Here is a 26,236-nt window from a genome sequence, read left to right as displayed (position 1 = left end):
TTCAGCTTTCAGCTGCTGGCACTCACTCTGTGCAGGCTCCAGGCTGGGCCCCGGCAGAGCTCAGCCTGGCTGCAGGCAGAGTAGCCAGCCATCCTCTGAATACTCGAACGCTGTAATAGGTGCCATGACAGAAAAAGAGAATGAGGGCCAAAGTGACTTATTCAAGGTCACTCTGCTTATTGGGGTCTGCTCTGTGTGGCGAAGGTGAACTTGAGTCGACATAGAAATCATATAAAAGAACGTTTCAATTTAATAGAAAGACAAACTCAGAAGACTTAGACTGCTAAAAAATGGATGGATTCCTTCAATAGGTAGTGAGCTTCCTGTCTGCCTGAGGCATGCAAGTGGTTTAGATACTCCTTTCAGAAGACTCACTGTGGAGAGGAGTTCTGACTTAGATGGAGAGGCTGGAAGAGGTGAAGACTAAGCGTCTTTTCAATACTGAAATTCTACAAACCGAAAACTGAAAAATCTCACTTGTTTTCATGATCTTTAACATGCCTTGCTCATGCTGGCCAAACAGGAGTTTCTAACTAACTGATGTTGGCTTCTAGACACAGAGGAAGGAATAGGCAGGCAGCACAAGGTGTGATTCATCTTCATCACTCTGATTATGGGGTCATTAGGGCTTTTTACACAGCAGTGCTCCCCTAAGGAACTACTGCTGCGTAGCTGTGTGACAGACATTGTCCCCCCAGCCGCCCAGTAGGCAGGGGTATTCCACAGGACTCAAAGCTGGAATTAAACAACAATCACCCAGCCCCTAGCCTTCCCCTACCATGGTCCTGGGGGACTGCCTGGCCTGGCCTCAGCAGCGGTTTGCTGAAGAGGAGTGGCCAAGGCCAGGTCCCAAGCCCCAGGGACAGCCATTTTCTCCTCCCCACCGGGCTGGGGAAAGGCCACTAACACAGTGTGAGAGTGACTGCTGTAGAGGGTGGGGTAGCCAGCTCTGAGAGCTAACACCTCCAGAACTCCCCATTGGGCTTCCCAAGTCCCTACTGTCCCCACGAGGCCCTGCATAACCCGCTCTGCATGCTCTAGCCTGGGAGCTCCCTGAAGGCGAAGGGCAGGGTTATTTCCTTCTCCATGGTAGCCCCACAGCTTGGCACTAAGCTTGGCACTCGGCTGGGGCTCAATAAATGTTTGTTGAGTGAGTGACTGAAAGGCCTATGGCCCTCCTGGAGTTGGCAGAAGTAAACTTGGCAAAGGAGAAGTAATCTCTATCCAAAAGCGCAGAGAACACTGACCCAAGAGTCTGGAGGTGGGGTTCAAGTTCGTAACTGTCATCGATTCATTGCTTGACCTTGGCCAAGTCCCTCTCTTGTCTCAGTTTCCCTACCTGGGCCTCAGTGTCCCAGCTGCAAAACTGGGGACTTGACCTAAGGCTGGAGAGGAGGTGGAAAGAAAGCGCATGCTTTCTGGTTGAGGGCTCTGCTGCAAAGGCCCCTGGATGGCAGACCTGGCCCCACCCTCAGCCCTTGGGGACCTGGTGATGGAGTCACCTGCTTGGGACTGAGGCAGCCATGCCCCTGCTTTGAGTTCCCTCAGTTCAACAACCAAAACTGAGTCTGCCTGTGTGCCAAGCTCTGTGCAGTATCATGGGGCTGAATCAGATGTGGTCTCTGTTGAAAAGAACCAGAGTTGGGTGGGGACAACAGACATGCTGACATCATTATGATACAAGGACAAGGGACTACATGCAACGTGGTGAGACACAATGCCCCAAGAGGGACCTGTGCACAAAACAAAGTGATTAATGACTGCTGGAGATTTGGCAAGTCTTTCTGGAGGAAGCACCTTTGAGCTGAGCACTTGGGATAGAAATTATAGGAAAAAAGCCAGCAGAGGAACAGGATGCACAAAGGCACAGAGGTAAGGCGGTTTGGGAGCACAGAGACTAGTACACTGGGGGCAAGAAGCGGGGTCGTGCTGTGTTGGTGATCACAGGCCCAACTCCAGACTACCCGTGACACATCTCCCAGGAAGCGCTGTGTCCCAGGAGGCTGCACACAATGGGGCAGGTCTGGTTCAAATCCTGGCTTTTCCCATGCTTATCTGTGACCTCATTCAGTGTCTCAGTGTCCGCACCTATAAAATGAGGATCACGATGCCGACTCTTCAGCACTGGTGAGAATATTGAATGAGTTTCCATGTATGAAGTGCCTTGCACATGGGAGGCAGTCCTGGAAATGGGGTTTCCTTTCTCTTTTCAGCTCCTGGCCAGCATGCAGAAACCCCCGAGAGAAGCTCTAGTGGGTGGTGGTTAGTCGTTCATACAATTAATGTGAATGAGATTATCAGAAAGAAAGTTTATTGAAAAGGTCTGGCAGGAGTAGGAGGCAATGGAAGGGGAATTGCATGACTCTGAGGGCAGGAAAAGCAAGGAAGGAAAGAAACTGGGAAGCCTGGGGAAGGGACAAACATCAACAACTTTCCAACTTCGCCAGCAAACCACATTGAATTCAGTTTGTCTGGGAAAGCAGAAGAAAGAGATGGATTCCTGTCCTCAGGGAGGTCACAGGTCACAGTCACGGGTGGAGAAGGGATGGGGGAGAAGCGGACAGGGCCGTGTATGCTGCGTGCTGTCCAGTCACCTCCTGGCTTCTGCTGGAATGGAGATGAGAGGAAGGAAGGAGGCAGAGATCACACCCAAAGTGATGAGCCATGATGAGCTGTAAGGTGGAATTCAGGGGCCTAAGGGTGGTATCACTGACCAGGTTTCACAGGTGCCTGGAATACCAGCATTATCCCAGTGGATGTCAGCGTGCTCCAGGTGACAGGTGACACACAAACCCTTAATACATAAACACTTAATGCTTTAGTGTTTCCAGTTTATTAGCATTTTTCCAAACCTGAAAAGTGCTGAAAATTGGAGGGACGGGGGAGGGAGGCTAGGAAGTGTGACTCTGAGCAAGCCACTTTCATTCCACCGCTCTCAGCTTCTCCATGTGCACAGTGAGGGATTGGAGTGCGTGATCTCCAAGGACTGCACTTCTCAGTCTGTTCTCCATCTGTCACTTGGGACATGAGAAGTGATGCAGGGAAGCTGGCCTACCCCTAGTACAGTCTGAGCATCAGGAAAATGAGCAAAGCAGTGAGTATAACTCTTAAAAAAAAAAAGGTCGGGGGAGGAGAGTGCAAAATAAACCACAAACCATTACTGCAGCAAGGAGTCTTGCCATTGCGGTTATGTACAACCAGCATTCCTGCAGTCTGGAAAGAACTTAATCTGGAGTTTCAGGTTAAGTTCGCTCTTGTAAGTAGGGCCACAAGAATCCAGCTTGGCCATTCTAAGATTTGCTGGCAATCAAAGCCTAAGTCTTTGACAATAAAATCCCACATCTAAAATTCTATAACTACGATTCCAAGGGTGTAAAATGCCAAGATTTTCTTCATTCTCTTGTAGGTTTGAGACTGGCTGCAGGTGACACTTCCTGCTGGGTGGGGCCTCTAGGTTCTGCCAAGAACAGGGAAGTCAAGCAAAGTTTCTATTGATAGGCTTTATTTAAGGGAGTCTGGGGGCCTTTCAGTCTAAGCTGACCGAGGATGAGGCCTGCTGGAAGTGCTAGAGAGGCAGGAAAGGGCCCTGAGCAGCCAGGTGTAGACCACCGCCCTGCCCTTACCTGCTCACTGATGGCTGTGCCCTCTGCTCTAGCCACAGCTTCTTCGGCTGCAGGACCTGACACCTACTCCACTCAACTTAAGTAAAGGGAGTCTTATGGTAAGGATGGAGAATGACTCACGGGAATCCAAAGACGGGCACTCGAGGACTAGAAAGTCGCCAAAATGGAGCCAATTATCTTCTGTATCTTCTGAGAGACTCGCAGCCATCTTGTTTTTTCTGCGTATTTGCACAATTTAGTCCTTCAATTTGGCAGTTTCCCAGTGGCCCCTCGCGTCTGCCTCCAGCCTCCCTTGCTCTCCTGAATCAGGCCCTTTCGCCTCTGTGATGACGTCAAACCGCCCCAATGTCTCAACTTCCCGGTTCCAATTCTCGAATCTGATTGGCTCCACCTACCTGCCAGCCTATGGCAGCGAGAGCCGGTTTCCAGCTCCCAGACCAGGTCCAATCATTTGTGGGCGGGGCCCCGACGGGGCGGGGCCTCAGAAGGAGTAGGCACGGAGGCCCCGCTGCGGGCCTGTGCTTTCGCCCTTGCGCTCCATGGTCTCGAAGAGCAGCCGCACCAGCGCTGGCCGTCCCTGAGCCACCAAGGCCCGGGCCAGGCCCAGCACCTCGCCCGTGTGGCCGCGCCACACGCGCTGCAGCTCCTGGCGCAGGCGCGCCGCCGGGTACTTGTCCTGGGCACGGCGCAGCCACGCGTCCACCTCGTGGCCCAGCTCGGCGTCGCTGAGCTGCGCCTGGCTCCACTGCGCCAGCAGCGCCTCGAGCAGGCAGCCGAAGCCGTCGGTGTGGCTGGAGCCCGCGTCGTCCAGCTCCACGGCGCGCTTGAAGCAGGCCGCCGCGTTGGCCTCCTCTCCCTTGATGCGCAGGCACTTGCCGCGCAGCAGCTGCAGCTCCGGCAGCGTGGCGCCCAGCTCCGACTCGCCGGCCTTGGCCAGGAAGACCAGCGCCTGGTTCAGCGCCGCCTCGTCCACCGCCAGCAGCTCCTGCACGGCGTCCACGCCCATGTAGTAGTAGACCTGGGGTAGCAGCGGCGGGGTGAGCCTTTCTCCCCTGCCATCGCTGCTCCCCGCTCATTCCATTCCCACACTTGCTGTTTCAAAATTTCCATGCATTCATTCCCACCCTCCTTCCTTCGACAGTTACTCATCATAAATGTTGGTACTGCTGTCCTGGAGAAGGAGACAGTACTCCAATTCCAGTTCCAGCCCCATGGCTCTTGGCATTATAACCTTGAGCAGGGCAATCTCTGGGCCTCAGTTTTTTCATACCTAAGATATTGTCATCTCTTGATAATCATTCCCTGTACACAGAAGGCACTTCTGGATACGGAATAATGGTCCACCCTTTCTGAGTGCTTAGAAAGAACCGGTCCCTGTTCTGGATGCTCTAGGTGTATTATATCCTATAATCCTCACCATGGCTGCAGGAGGTGGGTACTATCCGGTATTCCTCCCTGTGTCCTCAGTGCCCAGGCCTGGCCTGGCAGAGAGTTAATAGGTTTTTTTAGTAAGCCATGACTATCCAAGCCAAGAGGCTGCCTTACCTGCCCAATGTCCAGGTAGGTCCTGAAGCCTGGGCACACCTTGACCACTTCCTCGAGGTCGGCCTTGGCGCAGGCCAGATGGTTCCTGTCAGGTATGCCTCCAAGCCCCATCTTGCCTCGCTCCAAGTCGTGCAGGTAGGCTCTGATGTGGATCTGCCCAAAGAGTGTCTGCTCAGAGAGGATGCTCCAAGCAAGGACCCCTGCCCTCCTTTCTACCTCCCACCCCAAAAAGCCTGTTTTTTCCTCAGCAGCAATCAGGGAGGTTCTATGGTGCAGTGGAAAGCCCCTGAGACTGGGACTTGGGAGTCCTAGGTCCTAGTCATGCGCCAACTTGGGCTAGCCACTCCCCTTTCTGGGCCTTAGTTTCCCTCTCTGTATGAGGAGGGGGTTGGATGAAGTAAGAGCCTTTCATTCACTCACTCATTCATTCAACAAATGTGTATTGAGTGCCCACCATAAGCCAGGCCCTGTGCTAGGTATTGGGGTGCAGTGGTGACAAGGCAGATGAGGTCCCTGCCCTGGCAGAACTTAACCTTCTAATCAGGGAGATGATCATAAACAAGTAAACAGTACCATTTCAAGTGGTGACAAGTGCTGTGAAAAAATAAACAGGGTGATGGGATAGAGGGGACTGGGGGAGAGGGGTTATTTGAGATGAGATGGCAGCACTGATTTTGTGGGAGTCTACATAAGCAAGCAGTGTGAGAAGAATGGCAGGGGGCCCCAGCTTACAAGCATCATGTTACAAATGATCCTAGATCTTTGCTTTCATCACCACTTCCTCCCTTTTCCTCACATTTATTTGAAGCATTCAGAAAATCTAGAGATTCAGGAGGGATTGTGAAGAGGTGGAGAAGGAGAAAGGAAAATCGGGTCATTCTGTCCTTTATGATTGGATAACTACATTCTGTTGATTCTTATTTTGTGGTTGGCTATATTCCTTTGATAGCTATGTAAGTTTAAAAAGCTAAAGCTCTAATCTGTTCTTAGAAACAATGATAAGTACACATATGTAAACTAAAAAAAAAGTGCAGTATATTGTATATATGTATTTACATGCAATATATATGTACAGTCAAACTGTAATAATTCTACCTAATAAAACTGAAAAAGGAAAAAAGATGAAAAAAAAATTTTTTAAATAAACAAAGAAAAAAAGAAAAAAAAAGAAAAAAGAAGTCATTGTTGAAGGTATTAGTGCTTTATAGTCATCTGGGGGCTCTGGTTCTAAGACAGCTTCATGGGGCGGGGGTGGGGTGTGAGTGGGACACTCTGGCTTTGGAGCCAGTTGGACTTGGCTGAATTCCAGCTCCTCCCTCTCTTTATTAGCTTGACCTCTGTGAGCCTCATTTCCCACATCTGAAAAATAAGTACACTAAAATCTTCCTTGAGAGTTACCATGATGTTGGAGAGAACATATTCTAGAAAGGACCTAGCACACGATAGGTGCTCAATTCCTTCATTCATTCATTCAACAAATAAGTCATCGAGAGCCTGCTGTGTGCCAGTTTCTGTTCCAGTTACTGAGGCTGGAGTAGAGAGCAAAACAACAAAATCCCCTGTCCTTACAGAGCATGTATTTTAGCTGAGGGGAGAGACCATAAACATGCTGAATCAGCAAGTTGTATGTTAGGGAATGATAAGTGCTACGAATGAAAAATCAACCAAGACAGGAGGACATGAAGTGTTGGCGAGAGGTTGACATTTTCGGTAAGATGGCTGCTAGGAGCTGCCTTTTCTTCAAGCCCTCAAGAAGGGAGGGAGGAATTGGATATTTGGGAGACGAGGTTCTAGGCCCTGAGGCCTTAGGAACAGCAAGGACCCCCATGGGACTGGGAGAGAGGGTGCTGAGCCAAGGGTGGCTAGAGGTAGTGGGCAAGGTAGGGCCTTAGGGTCACAACAGGGATTGAGGCTTTTACACAGAGCTCCCTTCCCTTCTGTTCCTTCCTTCTCACTATCCCCTGCCACCATCCCGGTGCTAGTCTGGTCATCTGAGTAGTAAGCATGACCTTTGGAGGTACAGGGAGGCAGTGAGTGTAAGATACAAGCCAACCTATGATGGGGGGGAGGAGAGTGAGGTCTGAGTTCCCACTAACTAAATGTAGGACCCGGGGAAGGTCACTGCCCCTCCGAGCCTCTGTGCCCTCCTTAGTAGAATGACATACATCTGGCCTCTCACAGGGTCTTGTGAGGATTAAATCAGACCACAAACGTGAAAGTGCTGGGTGAAATGCAGAGTGTTATGGAAAAGTGTTATTAGTTACTAGTAGGAGTAATATTACTATTGATAATGATCACATCAACTACAATGAGAGAATTGACGGCCTAGTACCTGCTGGTAAAGTGATTGTGTCATATGGACCAAGACCAGGAGAGCAGATTCACCACCATGTCTCATGAAAGGGAGTGGAGAAGACTGTTTAGCCTGGAGCAAAGTAAACTCAGAGCTCCAGGGCTCCATCCCCAAGCAGATGGGAACTGTGGGGGCTCCAGAGGGCAGATGTGGGACCAGTTGGGGGCAGCCAGAGGGAGGCAGCTCTCAGTTAAGTTAGTAATCTGCAGAACTGAGCGACCATAGTGGACACCTTGAGAGACAGTGAATCAGTTACAAATACACCTAATAATAGTACTAAACTGCTTATGAACTCTATGTGTTTAGTGCAGAGTTTTACACACAGATTCTAATTTAATTCTCTTAACAACTCTGTGAAGCAGGTACAATCACCTCCAGTCTACAGATGAAGAAACTGAGGCTCGGAGTTTGGGCAAGAGTATTTTGTCTATGGTCTGGTAGCATGTAAGTGGTGATGTGAACCAAGACCAGCAGTGTTCAGAGCCAGAGCTCTGATCTACGACATTAGACCACCTCTAACACACCCTGTGCCTTTCACAAGCACTTCCCGTGCTCTAGGCACATGCTTTAGATGTTACTTCACTTAGTCTTCCAATAACTTTTTAAGATAGATGTTATTATTTGTATCTTTGGGAATGGAGGTTTGGAGGGGTAAGTGGCTTGCCCCAAGTCCCACAGCAGTAAGTGGAGAGGCAAGAATTCCACCGGGTTAGTCTGACTGCCCTGGCTGCTAATCCAGGACGAGGCTGGCGGGCCGCTGGCCAGGTCATTGTGGAAGGGACGTGCAGTGGGTGGAAGCTCCTTCATTCTCTCACTCAGCAATCTTAGAGAACACAAACTGTGAGCCTTCCGACGCCTAAGCCCCCTTCCACCATGAAGGCTCTGTGACCCATGGGCTCTGGCCATAGGGTCTCGGCCCCTAGCCCCTGTTGTCCGATTCTTGATGGCAGGATGAGGTGGAGCTGTGGGTCCACTCACCTTGGCCCTTGTGCAGTATGCCTGCCAGTTGAGCTCTGGATCTCGTAGGATGTCCAGGGCCATGTTGCAGGTGCCAATGGCCATGTCTTGCTTTCCGAGGAAGTGGAAGATTTTGGCCAGGCGATTCAGGATAAGGGGTTGGTCCTTGGCAATCTCGATGGCCTGGGTAAGGGAGGAGGGTAAGAGCAAACCATTCGTCAGGTTTGCCAAAACTGGAACCTGGTCTCTGGGTAAAGCCATATCACCCCAAGGCTCTTATTCCTCAAATCCACCTGCCAGTATGTTGGGTCATATCATCGGACCCAACATTTGGGAGTACAACTCACTGGCACTTAGCTCCTAAGTCCCTGATTCACTGCTATGCTCTCTGCCAAGTTCATGGGACATGTCCAGTGAATCCCTCCAGACCCCAGGCAAACCCTTCTTCCTCACACACATCTGGTGCATGTCCCCCTCATTTTCCCAGGGCAGGTGGGAAGAGGGGCGAGAATCAGCCTCTACCTCCCCCATCCTCACACAGCACAGTGTTTCTTCTGGACACACAGCACTTCTCCCCCCAACACTGTATTGTTACTGACAGCTGCCTGCCTTGTGTTCGTTGCTGCCCCTGAGATGGTGAATTCCTGCAGGGCAGGGGCCCCATCTTCCACCAAGGAGGGGCAGAGGCAGTGTGTTAAACTGGACACAGCTCTCGGAACACACTTGAACCAGCATTTATGCTCTGCTCTGTTCTAAGATCTCTCATCAAGAAATTGCTCACTATTCACCAGCAAACACTAGGGGCATGCCCCATGCAGGGCATCATGCTGAAAGTACAGGGGAGTGAAAATGACAGGGTTCTTGGCCTCCAGGAAAGACTTCAAAACTGAGAAAAGAGTGGAAACTGCCACATAAACATGGTGCCAAGAATAAGGCTTGAACAGCTCTTTATAGTTTACAGTGAACAGTTTCGTCCACCACATCCTTTGAGTCTCTCAATGTCCTACAAGGTAGACAGATCACATAATAGATAAGGAGGTTCGGAGATGGAAGTGATTTGTCTTAGGGTCTTGTGACCTTTGGGTAGAGCTGGCATCTGGACCCCAGTTAAACCCATCTTCTTTCCACTGTGCTCCTGGGGATGGGGAGGGACATGTGAACAAAGACCTGAAGGAGAAGAGCCTGAGGATATATCAGGGAAGTTATGAATAGTTTAAAGGTAAAAGCCTCGAAAAATGGGCTGGGGCCAGACTGGGTGTGGGGAAGAGCTGATTCATAGGCAAAGAGGACAGGGGAGCACTTTGGTTTTGTTTGGGCGGATAGAAAGGTCTGGAGTAAGAGCACTTTCGGAGTAGGGGATGGGTGCGGGGATGACACTCAGAGAGGCAGCCGGTTCTGGGAGAGGAGGCTGGGGTCCGTCCTGGTTTGGAGAGTGGGTGTGGCTGGGGGCACATACCTTGCCAAAGCAGTCCAGGGGGTCGGTCCCTGAGAAGCCGCAATCGTGGATGCCCATGGGGGTGGTGGAGAAGGTGTCCTTCCTCTCTAGCAGCATCCCGAGGTAGCACCAGGCCAGAGCTGGGGGCGAGGGCAGGAGAGGGGCCTCAGGAAGCAGCGGGGTGGAGAAAGGGAGGGGAGCCACAAGAAGGGAGGGGCCGGCTCCCCTCCCGGGGTCAGCCCCCTGGAAGACAAAGGGAGGCTCAGTGGCCCGAAATCACCACAGGCCACCCAGGGATTGAGAAAAACAAGGGTGGGGAGAGGATGAACCATTTCAGTGCTTATTCTGTGTTTACTGTGTCACTTAGGGGACCTCACTTAGGATGCCTCCCTTTCTCCTGCCTCCAACTCTCCCCCAGCTCTGCAGTTCTAATCCCTGTGAGAAAATGACTCCTCTCCAACACAGCCTTCATTCCCCCAAACACAAAATGGGGAGAAGAGACTGGAAGAGGGAGAACTCTCTCTCTTACCCTCTAGGTCACAGACACAGACAGGCCTGGACACATGCGCTTGTAGTCAGCGCATTCTGCAGTCGGCACGCTCACCTGTACCAGATGTGTGAGCTCCTTGAGATGAACAAGTGAGTACAAGAGATAGAGGGTGCGGAGAGAGAGAAACAGGGTCCAAAAAAGGGAGACAGTGCTAGAGTTGGGGACAATGACAAGACCGGCAGGGCTAGTGACGGAAACAGGGAGTGCCGGGCAGAGGCTGCCCTCCCACCAGTCCCCATGGGCCCTACCTCGGTGGTGGGGTTCCGAGGACTTGAGGACTTGGCGGAGCAGGGCCACCGTGCGGTTGAAGGCCGGCAGCCTCTTCTGCTCCTCACTGCCCAGCTCCAGGAAGATGCCATCTAACCTGTGGTGGAGAAGGGGATTCGGCTGGTCAGCACCCTTCCAGCTGTCCCCAGCAGGGCTGCAAGTCCTCCCCAGGCCGACGTAGGGAGGGGAACTTGGGGAGCCCTTGCCATGAAGATGGGCTCAGTCATTTCTCCCCTGGGTTCCAGGCCCCACCTCTCCCCCTCTCCCTCCCCACCTTCCCATCCCCACCCCCCAGCCTGACCTGATGAAGAGCGTTGCCATGGTGAAGTACCAGCCCCTTTTCTCCTCCATTGGGATCTAGGGAAGCAGAGAATGGCTCGTACTGCTGTTATTAGGGCATTTGGGACATTGTTCATAGATCCCCACCCTTTCTGTGAACCCTGTGTAGCAGCAAGTATACCCTTGATCATAGTCCTGGCTCTACCACTGGCTGTCTGGGTGACCTTGGATAAGTCACTTCACTTCTCTGGTCACAGAGGATTTGACAAGATGACCTGAGTAAATGCTCTGAGCAAGGTGCCCATTACCAAGCAGGCATGGGTTACATCTCCTCCTTCTCCCGTCTTGCTTTCCAGGCTAAGCTCCCCTCCCCTTGGCTCCCAGACCTGTGCTCTGGATCCCCCGACCACAGGGCCCCTACTCCAAGGGTCACTCTCTTTCTCCCCCAACCATCTACCCGCTTCTTCCCTTTGGCGCCATCCCTTAGCTTCTGCCTTCCTGAGAAAGCCCCTTTGGGCCTGTGAGTGAGTTCGGCTGAAGCCCAGGACCGCCCTGAACTGTTTTCCCATTGTTATTCTTGCCAACTTTGCTGTGCATTTAGACTGACTGGGGCACCAGATAAAATATTTATGCCGTTATTTATGGGAGTAGCTGCTCCTGCCTCGGGAAGGAATTTTAATGAAAACCAATAAAACCCCCAGTGCATCTCAGAGGCTCTGCCTCAGGCTCCAGCCCCTCCCTCCGCATTCATCTCCCTGGTTGATCTCTGTCTCCATTCTGCACTCACCCCACCCCCAACCCGTAATGGCCTCCTCAGCTCAGGGACCCCATTTTCCCTCCACCCCCACCCTCAGCAGCTAGGATGAAGCCTTCAGTCCAGCCAGCACTTCTGGGCATCTGTGCTGTGCAGCCCTGTGTTGGGTGTTCTGGGGCAGTGGTACTGAATGGGTCCTGCACCCTAGCCCACATGGGCTCACAGTCGGGCTGGGGAGACAGACTTAGGCATAAATCACAGGGTTTGACAGAGTGTCTGCCACTTGCCAGGATCCTGACACCCATCATCTCAGTCTCACCACAACTTATGAGGCAGGTGTCATCCCATTTTACAGGCACATAGGTTCAGAGAGGTAAATTGACTTGCCCAAGGTCACATAGCATGCACAAGTCTGAGCTGGGATTTGAACTCCATTTATTAGTTTCCAGAGCTCAAGCACCCCTCATGGCACTGGCTTATCAATAACCATAGTATGAAGCAGAGTTTGATCAAGGCCACGAGGGAGATGCAGACAAATGCCACAGGACAGAGATGCCACTTCCAGCCAGGAGACTCTCAGGAGGTCTCACAGAGGATAGGCTGTAAGGTGGGTCTTGGACAGCAGTGGTAGTTCAGAGGATGGGGTGGGGGACAGGGACATTCCAGACGAGGGCTCAGCATGGCGACGTGTGGGCAGCTGGTGAGCATGGAGCACGGTGAGTAGGAATGGGGGCACATACTGTGAGCAGGTGGGGGGATCTAATGCTGGCAAGTTAGGCTGCGGCTGCTCTGGGGCGGCCTTGGATGGTTCAGAGGAAGAGAGGAAGGGAGACCTGTGAGTAGATCCCACTGAGTGGTGTGACTGCCCATAGGGGCAAAGTCTTGAATCCAGGCCCAAGCCTGGTCTGGAGGGAAAGCCAGCTGAAAGACACAGAGCAGAAGGAACACCAGGAGCTATGGGAGAAGGTTTCCTGCATGATCCAGGGGGGGGGGCCCCCCAAGGCTTCCAGAGGAGGAGGACGTACTGGAGCAGGGTTCTCAAGGGCAAGTAGGAACCACCCAGGTGGATACAGTGAGAGGTGGCATCAGATGGAGGGCACATCATGTGCAAAAGCTCAGAGATGAGCGAGCAGGTGTGTCGGGGCTGTAAGGGGTGGGGGATGAGCCAGCAGGGGCACATCAGGAGGGGCCCCTGAGTGGCAGGGTCAGGACCGGGAGGTCATCTGCAAGGCAGTGGGGAGCCATAGAAGGGGTTAGAGCTGGGGAGTGCTAAGATCCAGTGTGTTTTTGCAATCACACCACCTTGAAGAGTTGTCCTCTTACTTAGGTGGCAATATGTATATGGGGGCTTTAGCTGGGAACAGGGCTGTCTGGAGGGGAGAGCGGCGGGTCCTAAGGATCAAAGGGCACCCTTGAGAGCTCAGTGGGGAACATCGGCCAAGGCAAAAGGCTGGGATGGGCTGCCAGATAACCTTACCTGCTATACCTACACAGGGCCTGGGATGTGGGAAAGGGACTCAGATTCATGGGGCAACTACTGTGGGCCAAGCTGGCCAAAGACCTTGATATAAAGTCAGGACCTGACTGTGAAGGACCAAAGGCATGTGTGCCTCAGGCTCCCTGGCCGCCTGTAGGTGTGATCTCATGACCTCTGGCCCCCTGCCTGCTTTGAGGTTGGCCAAACTGAGTCATAGTGGAGAGACACAGAACCTGCTTCCCCTTTCAGGCTCCTGAAGAAGAGGTGTGGCCACAAGGACAGCAGGTGTACTAGACCAGGGCGGGCTGCAACGCACACAGCGGAGGCTTGGGTGGCCAACAGGCCTGGCCACATGAGGCAGGTGACCCTGGGCAGATGCACTGCCCCTCAGATGCTGTGTCCTTATTGGCAAAGGGGCATTGTGAGTAGTGCGCTACAAATGTTGCCCCCTTTCTCCTAGTTTGAGTCAGAGCCAAGAGGGCTTATGGGGTCTAGGAGGCTGCTTTGCCCTGTTTCAGTTCAAGGTGGGGCAACAAGGTCTCAGGCCCTGGAATCAGAGCCACCCTGCCTCACCCTGATCTCCAACCTCTGCTGTGCTCCCAGGGCCTCAGGTCTTCTGTGGGGCCCCAGGACCCTGCACCCTTCTCGTCTCCATAAGTTCCCAGTGTTGGAGAGCAACGTGGTGTCCAGGGCTGTCCCTGGTTCATAGCCACTCCCTTGTTTCGTATTCAAGATGCAAGAAATTCTGTGTCCAAACCACACATTTAGTACATGACAGAGCTGGGATGTACAAACACATGCCTTTGTAGTCCTAGCCCCAAGCCTTGTCCATAGCACTCAGTTATCTTGATCAGTCTCCCTGTTGTATCTCTGAGAACACTGAGACTGCAGAGGTGAAGCAACTTCCTAGGGCACACACTAGTTAGTACCAGGACTTAAAACCCAGTGGTTTCACCACCACTCTTGAGTCTTGAGTAATTCAAGAGGTGGTTAGGATTTGCACTAAGCGAGCAATACTACCACCTGGTGGCAAAGTGCCTGAATTGCAGGGGCAACCCGTATAGGTTAACTCTCCTTCCCTTCATCTTGAAGACGAAAACTGTTTTTGGAGAAGTAGCTACCTGAGTGACATCTCCATGATTATTCCCAAGTGTGGCCCCTCCTCAGATCCCACTTTAGAGTACCGTTTTCAGGAGGGCTTATGAGGTTGCAGCTTCAGAATGGAGTTAATGGTATAAAAAGACCTGGTTTGAGGCCTCACCGTGCTTGAGTTCTAATCCTCTATCCCTGTGATGAAGCTGGTGGAGACCATTCACTCCGCTGTGCAATTCTGGTCCTCAGATGGGCTGTCTCTTTAAAAATCCGTCTGGTTGTAACTGAAGCAGTAGCTGAAGCTGTTACCAGGGGCAACCTGGCAAGCCACAGTGCGTTAAATTAAATTAAACAGGACTCTGACTGCCCCCTCCCTTCCTAGAGAAGGGAGGGGCTGTTTCTCCCCTCTCCTAGAGAATGAAGTTGCTGTGAAACCTCTTACTGCTGCAAGGAATTCACTTCCAGAGTTGATGGCTCCCAGAGGCAATCTGTTTGGAGGCAGCACGGGAGGGGCTGACAGGACCACTGCCCGGAGAGGGATGTGGACTGAAGGCCTGCCCTGTGTGGGCTCAGGCAGGACACCCCACCCTTTCTCTTGTTCATCCTCATCAGGACCGTGAGCCGGGGGCTCCGGGTCTGTGAGGGGCACTGGCCAGCATGTGAGTCAGCCCAGGTTCCAAGCTGGAGGGGCTCACATTCGGCTGCTGCTCCATGGGAGCTCTGTGGGAGGGGGCGGGGCAAGACCCAGGCACCAGCACTGACCTTGACTGGCTGGCTACATCCTGGTGCTGGCTGAGGGGGATGGTGAGGCACAGACCTCAGGTGAGGGTTCTCAGGACATTTCCCAGCTCCTCTGAGGCCCTGACTAGGCATACCCTCATTTTAGAAATGGGGAGACTGAGGCTCAAAGAGGCAGAGACATGCCAACTTCACCTGATATTTCAGGCCAGGTCTCTCTGACTTCATGTTATTTCCCCAAAACTTTGCTGCAGGTGTTTGCACAGCACTTGCCACAGACAAAGTGCACTCACACAGATGCCATGATTCTGACAGCCCTGCGTGGAATGTAAAGTGGGTTCTCATCTCTGTCTTAATACAGATGGGAACACTGAGGCGAGATGATGTCCTCAAAGTCACATGGCCAGTGTTAAAGCCCAGAATGAAACCTGGAAGTGCTACCATTGTTTTTTTTTTTTTTTTTGCTATACTAATAATAGCACATTTTATTGAGCACTTACTATGCACCAGGCACGTAGTTTACAAGTGTTAACTCCAGGGTTACCTAAGAGGTGGGGGTTATGATTATCCCAATTTTACAGAAGAGGCAACTGTGGCCTGGAGGGGCACAGCTAGAAGGTAGCAGAGCTGGGAAGCCAGCAGCTTAGCCTCAGGGTCCCTGCACTGAACTACCCTAGACGAGTGGTTCTCAAAGTGGGGTCCCCCTACCAGCAGCAGCAGCATCACCTGGGAATTTGGTAGAACCGTGGCTCTTGGACTGTGGAGAGCTGAGTGAAAATGGCAGGCCAGTGTATCTCTTTTTAAAAGAGTGAAAGGATCAGCAGTTGTGATCCTCGGGGAAGACTGAAGATCCAAGCTGCTACAGCTGGAAGGGTAATTCACAAAGGTGGGTGAGCTGGCAGAGCCTGCAGAGAATACTGGGATCAGGACTGGACATTACAGAGAGGTCTGTGCTAACTCGGCAGATAAAAGGATGGGTCTCGGCTGGCTACTCCACTTACTTCAAGAGGTGGTCCCCAAAAAAGGAAATGTTGTGGGGGCTTGGCTATTTTAGAAGATTTCAGTGGAAGATCTCTTACTATACTAATGGCTTACAAATCTCTGTGTCTGCCATACAGAGTCCTTATTGGTTCTTAAGGAAAATATTCGCCTTGCAGTTCAAACTTTGCCCCTGGTGACATTGTACTTTGCCTTTCAGAATCAGTTGCTGAGAGCTGACTAATTGTCTTTCAGGGGAAGGGGGAAGAGAAGGAGGAAAGAGAATGAACATTTCTCGAGCATGGACTGCCTGCTGGGCACTTTACTGCATCGTGATACTGAATCAGCACAGCGGCCGTCAAGGAGTAATGCGCCCTCCTCCTTCCATAGGTGAGGAAACAGCGGCCAAGAAAAAAGCTGCACAGCCAGCCCCACAGCCCAGGGGGAGGTGCCAGGATTCAAGTTCAGATCTGCCTCCCCTCAACATCCTTGCTCTTTCCACTTCATCACACGACCCTGTGACTGGCTGATGCTGCAGAAACAAAAGTCACCAGGTGGCAGAGCCTCAGGAATATGTTCTTCCTGCGTAACTGGAATGTCCTCTGATGACACAGAGCAGCCTCTAGGCTCTGCACACGGAGCCCCACCCACTCCCCACCTGGCTGGCCTGCCAACCGTGGGGGCAGGCACCAGAAAGGCTGGGCAGGGGTTTCTCTTCCCCCATCCAGCTCCTGCTTGGCTGGGGGTGGGGAGTAAACAGAGGGAAGGGATTGGAGTTCCACCCCTGCCTCTACCTCCCCCAGGGACCCAGGAAAGACCACAGGACCAGCCTGGACCTCAGCTTCTGCATCTACAAGTGGGGATGATCCCCTTGGCCTGCCTGTGTCACAGGCTTGTTGATGGGAGTGGTCAGTGCGACTGGGCAGAGGGCATTGTGGGGACGGGTGATGTGCCATGGAGGTGAGTCAGCTATTCAGCTCCAGCTCGGTTCCCTGAATGGTCTTCAAAGATTTTAAGATTGGAGAAGATCGACTGCAGCTCCCCTTTGTCACCCCTTTTCTGGTCCTAGGTCTGATCAGACACACTCATGGCTGTGTGCCCTTGAGCAAGTCATTATACCTCTCTGAGCCTCAGTTTACTCATCTGTAAGATGGGGTTAATAACAGTTCTGATTCCCTAGCATTTCTATGAGGATCAAGGGAGATAATCTGAGAAAAGCAGCACATGAGTGCACAGGGCCGAGCTCATCGTCCAATGTTACCCAGCTCCTTTCCTAGCTGAACCGAATCAAACCACTCAGATTTGTGTTTTGTGTGTGTGTGTGTGTGCGCATGCATTTGCAAGCACCATGGAAGGATAAACCCTGCCAATGATCTCAAAAGTTGGAGATCAACTCCAAAGCCCTCAAAACACTGTCCCCAACATTCATTCCCCAAGTGGTGATTTCCCACCTCCCTATGTGTGTTTATGTGTTTTCTTCTGTCAGAATGTTCGTTCCTTCTCCCATTTCTCTGCTCTCAAAGTCCTTCCTGAACCTGAAATCACTCCAGCCACCACTTTAGTCCAATAACAGAGGAGAAAATGGGTAACAGGGAGGGGAGGTGACTTGCCCAGTGTCCCACAGCCAGTTGGGGCAGGGCTAGGAAGGAACCCAAATCCTAGTCCTCAAGGAATTCCCAGGTTCTGGAGCTGGCCTCCCTGCTGGTGACAGAGCTGTGTGTGTGTATGCCGGGGACCCTGGGGTGCTGACCAGTGGTGAGCCCTTCCTGCTAGGTCCCCACCCACTGGGTGCGGCAATTGCTTGGAATGTCCACACCTTTGTTTGTGAGGCTGGCTGCCGCCTCCCAGCACTGCCTCCCTCCCCGCCCGCCCCAGCTGACCAGCTGAAATCTAGATGGCCTGTGTGTACCGGGTCACCTTGGGCAAGTCGCTTCCCCTCCCTGAGCCCCATTCTGTCCTCTGTGCAACAGGGAATCACAATACCCAACAGCAGCCAGTGTGTGAGGTTGGAATAAAAATCAAATGCACTAATGAACGTAAATCTCTGATCTCTGTGTCTCGTGCACAGGCTGGATAAGTGGGCACTCACTGTGGTGGTGGTTCCTATTGTTGCCCAGGGTATGCCCCAGACCAGGAGCAGGGGTGAAGGAGCTGCATGTGTGTGTGTATATGAGTGTGCTTGTGTGTACAGTGCATGTGTGTGAAGCCACCAGCATTCCGGGTAAAGGGAGAGACACTCAAATAACTGAGTTAGTGTGGGACAGAGATACTGTTTCTTAGAGAAATATAAGTTTGAGTTACCTTATTTTAGAAAAATAGTGAGGGGGGAGGGTACAGCTCAGTGGTAGAGAGCATGCTTAGCATGTACGAGGTCCTGGGTTCCATCCCCAGTACCTCCGTTAAATAAATAAATAAATAAAACCACCCCGCACGAAAGTCAAACAAACAAAAAATAATAGGGATTTTAAAACTAAAAAAACAAATTAAATTTAGCAATAGTCACAGACTCCTCTTGGGTGTCCAACACCGTGGCAGACACTGCGTGGTAGAGACAGAGGAACGCCCAGGACAGACAGCTCCCCTGCTAGGGGGCAACACAGCATCCCTTGGAGACAAGTCAGAGGCTGAGAACAGCTCTGCTAAAGAGGGAAGCTGAGTTCGCTGGGGCGGAGGGAGGGTGGGGCAAAGGGTGGACCCCAGCGTGGTCTGCACCCTGCCTGGAGCCTTCTGTGGTCTCTGGCTTAATCCTCACAGCAACCCTGTGAGATGATGTGAGAATCCCATCTTGCAGATGAGGAAACTGAGGCTCAGAGAAGTGAAGTGACTTGCCCAAAGCCACCTGGTGATGGAGGCGGAATTTTAACTGAGTCTATCTAATGCCAAAGTGTTTGCTCTTAATACCCACTCAGCCTTGAGACTCCACCAAGAATCCATCTGTGAGTGTGTGTAGAGGGGGGCTGGGGGGACGGGAGGAGTGACCGATAAAGCAACCTGCCTCATCGTATTTTTGTAACTTGAGGACAGGGAAGGGAGGGAGTGAAGGCTGAGGAAGGAAGTCACAGATACTCTCCCACGCGCACGCAAACTCGCTGCTTATTTTTGGATCATGGTCTGAATGACTAGCTGCTGTGATGTTTTCTCTTGTAACTTTAGTTGGCAGATGAGCAGCTGTCATTGACTCTTTGGCTGCTCTTAATTCTTTGCACTCTGGGAGCTCCTCCCTGCCTGGGATGGTCCCAGCCCCCTCGGGATGGAGAATCTTTTGGAGCTGCAGCATCTGGTGGGTCAGAGCCCCGACCGCCACACCTCAAGCTGTGCTCCTGTGGGTGGCGACTGGGGGATCCCGTGGCTGTGACTTCACTGTCCTGACTCCTCCTTCCCCAGCCTGACTCTGACTTCACCTCTGCCCTCATCCTTCCCAACCCCCTAATACATGGCGACCCTCTCGCCATTTCTTCACATCTTCCACCCTAGATTTCCAGGAGACTGCCTGTGTCGGGGCTCCCCTCACCACCCCGCCAGACATCTGCACTCCACTGACCGCACCCCACTTCTCCGACCTCCCAGAAAGAGCAAAGGCTTTGAAATCAGTCGGAGTGGCGTAGAATCAACTGCCACTTACTGGCTCTGTGATCAAGTTACTTAGCCTTGCTATGCCTCAGTTCCCACATCTGTAAAATAGGATCAGAGGGTTCTTGTGAGGACCAGGATAAAGTCTGGAAGGCACCCAGAGAAGAATGTTCATGAATATTACTATGTGATGGTGTGTGCTGTATGAAGGAAGGTTTCAAGGGGGAGGTGATATTTGAGCTGAGTTTTGATGGATGGAGTTTGCTTTCTAGGCAGAGGGGAGGGTACATGCATAGGAAACAGCACGGCATGTTTGGAGACGTATGGGTAGTTCAGAGTTGCTGGGATGTAAGGCTCAAGGGAAGTAAGAGGAAGTGCGGCTGAGAGAGGGCAGGACCAGACTTCAGAGACTCCATCAGCAGTTCTTCAGGACTACCCTGTGCTCCTCCCCGTGAAGCTTCCAGCTGCCCTCTCTCCAGGCCTCGTCCTTTGCTCCAGTTCTGCTGTCACTAAAACCCTCAGGCTCTGCAGGCCCCCACTGCAGGACCTTCACACACACCACGCCCCGGCTGGGACTGTCCTTGCCCCATTCTTGCCAGTACACTCCTGCCTCTCCCAGAAGCCTCCCTTAGTCACTTGTGCTGGAAGGAAGTGTTCCCTCTCTGAAGCTCCGTTACTGTCATTCTATCCCCAGGACCTGGACTTGCCAGGTCACTGCTGATGCCAACATTGGTCCTGATGCCTCTGAAGTGCACTTCCCTTGTCAGCCTCTGGGGGTCCTGTTTTTGGTTTGGAAGCTACAGTCTCTGGTGTACAGCACTCAGAGATGACTGTCACCTGTCACAGGCCAAGTAATGAATGCCTGTGGCCTCAGCCAGTCATAGCACACCACTCCACGAGAGGGGGCTCAGGGAAGGCTAGTTAATGAAGGAACGAGTGTTTGTTCCTCCCTCTGTCCATGAGCTTCTAAAAGGAAAGAGTTCTTAAAGATAGGGCCTGACACAAAGTAGGTGCTCAATAAATGTTAAGATGCTGAGCATGTGCCTCTTGGACACGCCCAGAATTTACCAGTTTATGGGCACTTTTACCTCAAGATTTGATTGTATAATTGCAGTAAGCTGAGGCAGAGGTCACCACTGTTGACTGTTTGTAAAGCAGATACTGAGAACAGGGGTGGAAGGTGACTTGCCCAAAGCCACACAGCAAAATATAAGAGAGCTGGGAGCTTGAACCCAAGCCTCCTGCTCTAACTAAACAAAATCATCGCTGTCATTCTGATTGTGACTATTTCCTGAGCATCTACTTTGTATCAGTTACTTCATAAGTATGATCTCTCCTAATCCTCAGATGATGACATGGGGGGCTCAAATCTCCAACTTTCTCCTGGGATTTGAGGAGCCAATCAGTGCAGACCTGGGGAGCAGCCGCTGGGCCAGACTCAAGGACACGGCACAGGGCCTGGCAGCCACCTCCCACATAAGGCAATTAATAGTTCCCTCCCTGGAGTGCCAGGCAGTGCCCTGCTTGACACTCTCTCCTCTAAGTGGCGACTAGTGGGGAGGGTGTGGCCCCGTTGTGGCTGGGCAGACCAGCGGCAGGGAGGGAGGAATCCATTCTACCCCTACTGCCTCCCTGCTCACCTCCTCCAGGAAGCCTTCCCCCTGTGAGTCCCCTCCTGAGAGCAGTAAGGGACCTCAGAGACCATCCAGTCTCCGCGACCACCCCCCACTTCACAGATGGGGAACCCTCAGCCCAGACAGGAGCAGGCCCCGAGGCAAGTGGCACTGCAGCTGAGATGAGAACCCCTGCCTCCTGGCCCCTAGTCCTGGACTCTTCAGGCCCCGCTCTGAGGCTGTGACCAACATATACTAAGCCAGCCATGCCTTCCACTGAGGGCAGCTGCATTCAGGGCCTTGGGTTCAGGCTCTGAAACAGGAGACCTGGGTCCCTGTTGGCCCCACGTGATGGCCACAGCTACACCCAGCCTGGGGTGGAGGCGGCTCTCCCAGGCCGGGAGAGGCAGGGGTCATCTGTGACCCTGCTGTCTCTGCGCAGGCTCTATTCTATAGAGGTGCTTTCCCCAAATATCAGCTCTTAGTTATGATTTCAACCAAATGATGATGTCCCCATTTTACAGATGAGGAATCCTAGGATACATGTATCACTATTATTCCCATTTCATAGAAAGGGAAGCTCAGCAATGCTAAGGACTGATTAGAGGTGAGAGCATGGACTGGGGTTTGGACCTGGACTGTCTGACACAAAGCCTACTGTCTTAACCTGCACCCTGCACTGTTCCGCTTAAGTCAAGTCTGTGCCCTCCACTCAGCACTCCCTGAGGTCTTGACTCCACATTTCCTCTTTCAGGGGAGCCGAAAGCTTTGGTGGAAAAGGTTCCAAGGGGATGTGCAGACACTTTGTGAATGGAGCCATCCTACCCGCATGTGAAGGCTTGTCATTTATACATCACAAATCTACACCACTATTAAATGTTATTATTATCAGCTCAATTTTGCCTGTGCTGTGCCTTCAAGGAAAAGTTACGGTATCTCTCTGAACTGTGGTTTCCTTTTCCGTAACAGGAGGATAATGCCCTCTACATCATTTGTCTGTCATCCAATGCAAGCAGCCTTTGGGATGGCCCCTAGTCATTACCCACTGCCTGGTATCCATGCCCTTGTGTAATCCCCTCCCTTTGCATGTGGGTGAGACCTAGTGACTTGCTTCTAATGAACAAAATGTAGCAAAAGTGATGGAAGGACCTGAGGGAGGCCTCTGGCCAACAGCCAGTGAGAAACTGAATCCTGCCAACAGCCATGTGCATGAGCTTGGAAGCGGATCCCCCGCAGCTGAGCAAGCCTTCAGACAAGAACACAGCCTAGAGGTACCCAGCTAAGCCACGCCTAGATTCTTGACCACAAAAACTCTGAGATAATAAATGCTTATTGTTCTAAGCTGCTAAGTTTTAGGGGGCATTTGTTATACAGCAGTAGGTAACTCACAACCTAGTATTTGCCTACACTGCACATACATTCATTCAAGATACATTTGTTGAGTGCCACTGTGTCCAAGCACTGGGCCAGCTATTGGGTTTACAGTGGTAAACCACATAGATGTTGTCCCCACTCTCAAAGACTGACCTCAGGGTTGATGTGGGGAGACACACTTGTAAGTGGACAGTGTGAGCAGTGCTATGGGTGCCCAGGGGCGGTGCCTGACCCAGCCTGAAGTCAGTGGAGGGGGATGTGTGAGAGAAGAACCTTCTAGGCAAGGGTGGAGCAAAAGGCACCTCAGAAAGAGGCCAAGAGAATGGCAAGGCGGGCTGTAAGGAGCCCTGGCCCACGAAGGAGCAAGGGGAAGTAGACTGTGGCAAAGGTCTGGCTGGAGCGGGGAACATGGCAGAGGGAGGGAAGAGAGCAAGATCACAGAGGGTCTCCAGTGCCCACCAGAGAGCCTTGGACTTCTCTGCCAGGCAGTGGGGAGTCACTGGGGGTTGTAAGCAGCCAAGGGACACAGCCAGCAAGACTGAGCAACATGACACTGGCAGCAGGGTGGAGGAGGAGGCAGAAGGGTCAAGCGAGAGGACAGGAATCCAGGCAGGATGATGGTGACCACACCAGTACCGGCAGGGAATGATGGAGGCTGGAGAGGAGTGGATGGACCTTAGCAGTAAGAGGAAGCAGAATGGATGCGATCTGGGGTCTGAGAGGACAGGGGTGGGAGATGAGGGAGAGAGAGGAGGTAAGAATGCTGCCTGTTTCTGCCCGGTTGGAGGCTGTGCCTTTTACTTAAGTGGGTGTGCACAGGTGCAGGGACAGGTACTTGCTCGGAGGAGCAAGATGAGAGAGATGAGTTGGCCTGTTGAGTTTGCGGTGTTGTCAGAAAAGAAACTTAGGCAGGTTAACCCGCTAGGAAAGGGCCGCCCCTAGCACAGCTGAGAAAAGCTACAGTCGTGGTCTGAGACCCAAGGAGGGATGCTGGAGAGGAGATGCACACTGGAAAGTTATTCTGGTAGCCAACGGGGCAGGGTTTGGGGATAACCTGGGGGCCGGGGGCGTCCCTGCAGACGTTAGGAGCCATGACCCCGGACCCCTCAGCCTGAGGAGGGGTCACCCACCTGCTGTGCGTAGCCCAGCGCCTTGTCATAGAGCGCGATGCTGGCCTCCAGCACTCGAGCGCGCTCCTCCGCGGTGGCGCAGCCTACGTCGAAGCCGTGCGCATAGCCCTGCTCTGCCAGGCAGCGCGCCGCGCGGAGCTGGGGGACCCCGGCGGTCCCCTGGTCCCCCGCCAGGCCCATGAGTCCAGCCAGCCTCCCGGCGCACGCCTCCTCCTCTTCCTCCTGCCCTAGCCGCCCATACAAGTGCGCCAGATTGGCCCAGGCGTTGAGGTTTCCGGGGTCTTCGCGGGCCACCTCGAGGAAGCACTCGCGGGCCTCGTCCAGCTCCTCCAGGTAGAAGGCGAAGGCGCCCAGGAGGTGGCGCACAGCGAGGCGCTGGGGGGCTGCCGCCAGCTCCAGCTCCTGTCGCAGGCCGTCCCGCTGCAGCTTCAGGTCCCTGGCGCGGAGCGAGGCCGGCGAGCGCGGCTCGAAGTTCAGCTGCATCTCCAGGTGGAAGTGGCCCGGGAAGTAGTCCAGGTCGTTGATGAGGGCGTCCAGGTTCTCGGCCGCCGCCTCAGGCTCCCCCATGGCTGCCCCGCGGCTCCCCGGGCCTCGCGCTGGCCCCGGAGCCTGCCTTGGATGGGGGCGCCCCTCAAGCAAGCCCGGCGCGGGAGGCGAGTGTCAGCGCGTGGAGGCCCGCTGAGGCCCGCGGAGGCCCTCGGAGGCCCCAACGGCGCCGCCCGCCGGTGGGTGGGTCAGAGCGTCGACTCCGGAGCGTCCTGCGGGTGTTTCAGCTTCCGCTGCTCAGCGACTTTTAGACGCCCGCATTGCACAACCAGGTGTGCCAGAAAAACAGGTGTAGTGCCAAATACGCGGCGCGCAAACCCCGTACATGGCAAAAGGAGTGCTTTTTTTTTTTTACTCTCTCTGCTCAGCAGTTGAGGAAACTGAAGCTCAGACGAGGAACAGGACTTGCCCAGGTCACAGAATTGGGTGTGCCCAAGTAGGCCTGGAATCCAGTTTGCTGAACCCAAGCCAAGCGCTGCTCCACCCTCCCTGTGAGCCCGCTGACTCAGACAGTCAGGACTGGCCCTTCCAGCCGCGCACAGAAGCCACCCTCACTCCTGCTGCTGTCCCATCTTCTCCGCAGTCCCTCAGGGTTCTCCTACCTCTGAATGGAGCCTGCCATCTCCTGCGGCTCTTCCTTGGCCATTGTTTATCAGGCTTCCCCACTTGGGATTTCTCCGCTTCCTCTCTGCCCTGCATTGGGTCCCAGTGGAAAGACTATGGGGCTCCATGTGCTGGTTCTAATCCCCAATCATGTGTGACCTTGAATGAGTCACTGCATTATCTCACACTTCATTCTTTCCTCATCTGTGACCTGAGGGTGCTATTCCCTCCTCCACGACTGGGATAGATGTCACGGGTAAACCTGGTAAATGTCACTCTGGATGACTATGGCCTCGCACTCTTCCTGCACTCCACCTGGGGCTCAGTTTCCTTGCTCTGGCATCAGTCCCCTACCCTCTGGAAGACTGGACCATGCTCTCTGCCACAAGGCTGCTAGTCCTCCAGGACCTGGGCTCTGTAGCAGGTCTGAACTCTGGAGTCCCTCCCGCCTCTCATTCCACTGGGGCTGAGCTCCTGAGAGCTTGGTGCTTCATCTTCTTAAAAAACAGACTAGCATTTTCAGAAGAGGAAATAGAGCCAATTCATAAACTTGGGAAAAAATATTTGACTTGAGCAATTAAAAGGTAAATTAAAACAACAGTCTGGAGCTCTTTTTCACCTGTAATTTTAAATGTAAAATTTAATAAAAATTGTTACTATAAATTGCTTGTGGTCATGAGATGAAACTTGGGCTCTGACCTGCTTAGGAGGATTGGGGATGGAGTCCCAGGGTGTTTGGCCTTTTTTTTCTTTTTGTCATAACATATATTTTACATCAAATTTACCATTTTAACCTTTTTTGGGGGGGTAATTAAGTTTGTTTATTTATTTTTAGAGGAGATCCTGGGGATTGAACCCAGAACCTCATGCATAATAAGCATGCAGCGCTACCACTTGAGCTATACCCTCTCCCTCCCTGCTTTCACTTCTTTTGAGTATATACCCAGAATGGGATTGCTGGATCATATGGCAATTCTATGTTTGTTTTTTTTTAACTACTATACTTTTTTTTCCACAGGAGCTGCACCATTTTATATTCCCATCAACAATGCACAAAAGTTCCAATTTTTCTATATCCTTGCCAACACTTGTAATTTGTTTCTGCTTTTGCTTGTTTGTTTTCTGTTTTTGTTTCTTTGTTTTTTATAATGGCCAACCTAATGGATGGCTTTGACTTTTGATCTGACTCTGAGGAGATGAATAGGAGTTGGATGGGGAGGATAGGTTTATTTCAGCAGCAGGAAAGGCATATGAAATTGCTAGATCTTTGCCAGTGCAGGGTATGCCTAGGGGCAGAGCAGCCCCCTAAGGCTGAAACTTACAGAGCATGGAGAAGAGATGGCAGTGGATGA

General features: G+C 52.5%; 1 protein-coding gene across 1 annotated transcript; it reads right to left on the bottom strand.

Moving 5' to 3' along the window:
- Window positions 1–2,817: 2,817 nt before the first annotated feature.
- Window positions 2,818–24,702, bottom strand: TTC22 (tetratricopeptide repeat domain 22). Its single transcript, XM_031465195.2, has 7 exons — window positions 23,736–24,702; window positions 11,032–11,087; window positions 10,712–10,827; window positions 9,935–10,053; window positions 8,500–8,661; window positions 5,169–5,321; window positions 2,818–4,641 (listed from the first exon to the last, which is right to left on the bottom strand). The coding sequence occupies exons 1-7, from the start codon at window positions 24,300–24,302 to the stop codon at window positions 4,105–4,107; spliced, it is 1,710 nt and encodes a 569-aa protein (XP_031321055.2). The 5' UTR covers window positions 24,303–24,702; the 3' UTR covers window positions 2,818–4,104.
- Between the last annotated feature and the right edge of the window lie 1,534 nt (window positions 24,703–26,236).

Source organism: Camelus dromedarius, chromosome 14, assembly GCF_036321535.1.
Source record: "Camelus dromedarius isolate mCamDro1 chromosome 14, mCamDro1.pat, whole genome shotgun sequence".
Taxonomy (NCBI): Eukaryota; Metazoa; Chordata; class Mammalia; order Artiodactyla; family Camelidae; genus Camelus; species Camelus dromedarius.
This window is presented reverse-complemented; position numbering and strand designations above follow the sequence as displayed.

What these genes read in the sequence shown, in the direction of transcription:
- TTC22 (XM_031465195.2), bottom strand. Translation starts at nt 24,302, where the DNA reads ATGGGGGAGCCTGAGGCGGCGGCCGAGAACCTGGACGCCCTCATCAAC. An exon ending in CGCTGGGCTACGCACAGCAG is followed by an intron (nt 11,088 to 23,735) that starts GTGGGTGACCCC and finishes CTGCTTCCCTAG; the next exon opens with ATCCCAATGGAGGAGAAAAG. An exon ending in CCCTGGACTGCTTTGGCAAG is followed by an intron (nt 8,662 to 9,934) that starts GTATGTGCCCCC and finishes TCCCTTACCCAG; the next exon opens with GCCATCGAGATTGCCAAGGA.